General features: G+C 54.9%; 1 protein-coding gene across 1 annotated transcript in view; it reads right to left on the bottom strand.

Moving 5' to 3' along the window:
* The window catches only part of TICRR (TOPBP1-interacting checkpoint and replication regulator), a gene marked incomplete at its 5' end in the record, with an annotated part of 17,102 nt that extends 16,539 nt beyond the window's left edge, over positions 1–563 (bottom strand). Inside the window, 2 exon segments of the mRNA XM_009073589.1 lie at positions 371–500; positions 502–563. Coding sequence (XP_009071837.1) covers positions 371–500; positions 502–563 — 192 coding nt within the window.
* Between the last annotated feature and the right edge of the window lie 53 nt (positions 564–616).

The following is a 616-nucleotide window of genomic DNA, read 5'->3' as shown; positions in this document are numbered from 1 at the left end:
CTGAATTAAGAGCTAGCCAATGTTTTCCAGGTGGGCTTTTTGAACCTGGTATCTACACACCCAACTGCTGCTTATTTGCATTTTTGAATACCTGCAACTCTGCCCTAACTCACAGCACAAGATGACCCATCAATAAACACTGTACAGTTACTTAATTGCTCAACCTGCAATTAACTATACAGTTATGCAGATGACTTCCATTCCAGTTGTCACCCACTCGCTGAAGATTATGTGGCAGTGACTGAGGAGCTTTCCTTACCACTCAAAGACTACAGCACAAAAGTGTTCTCCCCCCTCTACACCGGACGGTAGTGTGGAAGATGACCTGCTAGTGCCCAGAGCTGAACACTTTGCTGTATAACCTTGTTACCTGAGCCCGCTCGGCAGTGTCCACCCAGAACAGAGTGATTTTCTGGTCCGCGAGCAGCTCCTGGACACTCCTGGGCAGGAGTTTCTCCGCCAACTCCTGCACCGTGGGCGGCTCGGGGGGGCAGGTTTTTCTGCCGCAGCTCCCGCCGCGAGTGGGGGCACGGGGAGAAGAGGAACACGGCGTTCACGAAGCCCTCGGGGGACGCCGCGCGGCTCTCCGCGGGGGCCACCCCCGTCCTGCGGCTCC

This window comes from Acanthisitta chloris, unplaced genomic scaffold (genome assembly GCF_000695815.1).
Source record: "Acanthisitta chloris isolate BGI_N310 unplaced genomic scaffold, ASM69581v1 scaffold24464, whole genome shotgun sequence".
In the NCBI taxonomy this organism is placed as follows: Eukaryota; Metazoa; Chordata; class Aves; order Passeriformes; family Acanthisittidae; genus Acanthisitta; species Acanthisitta chloris.
This window is presented reverse-complemented; position numbering and strand designations above follow the sequence as displayed.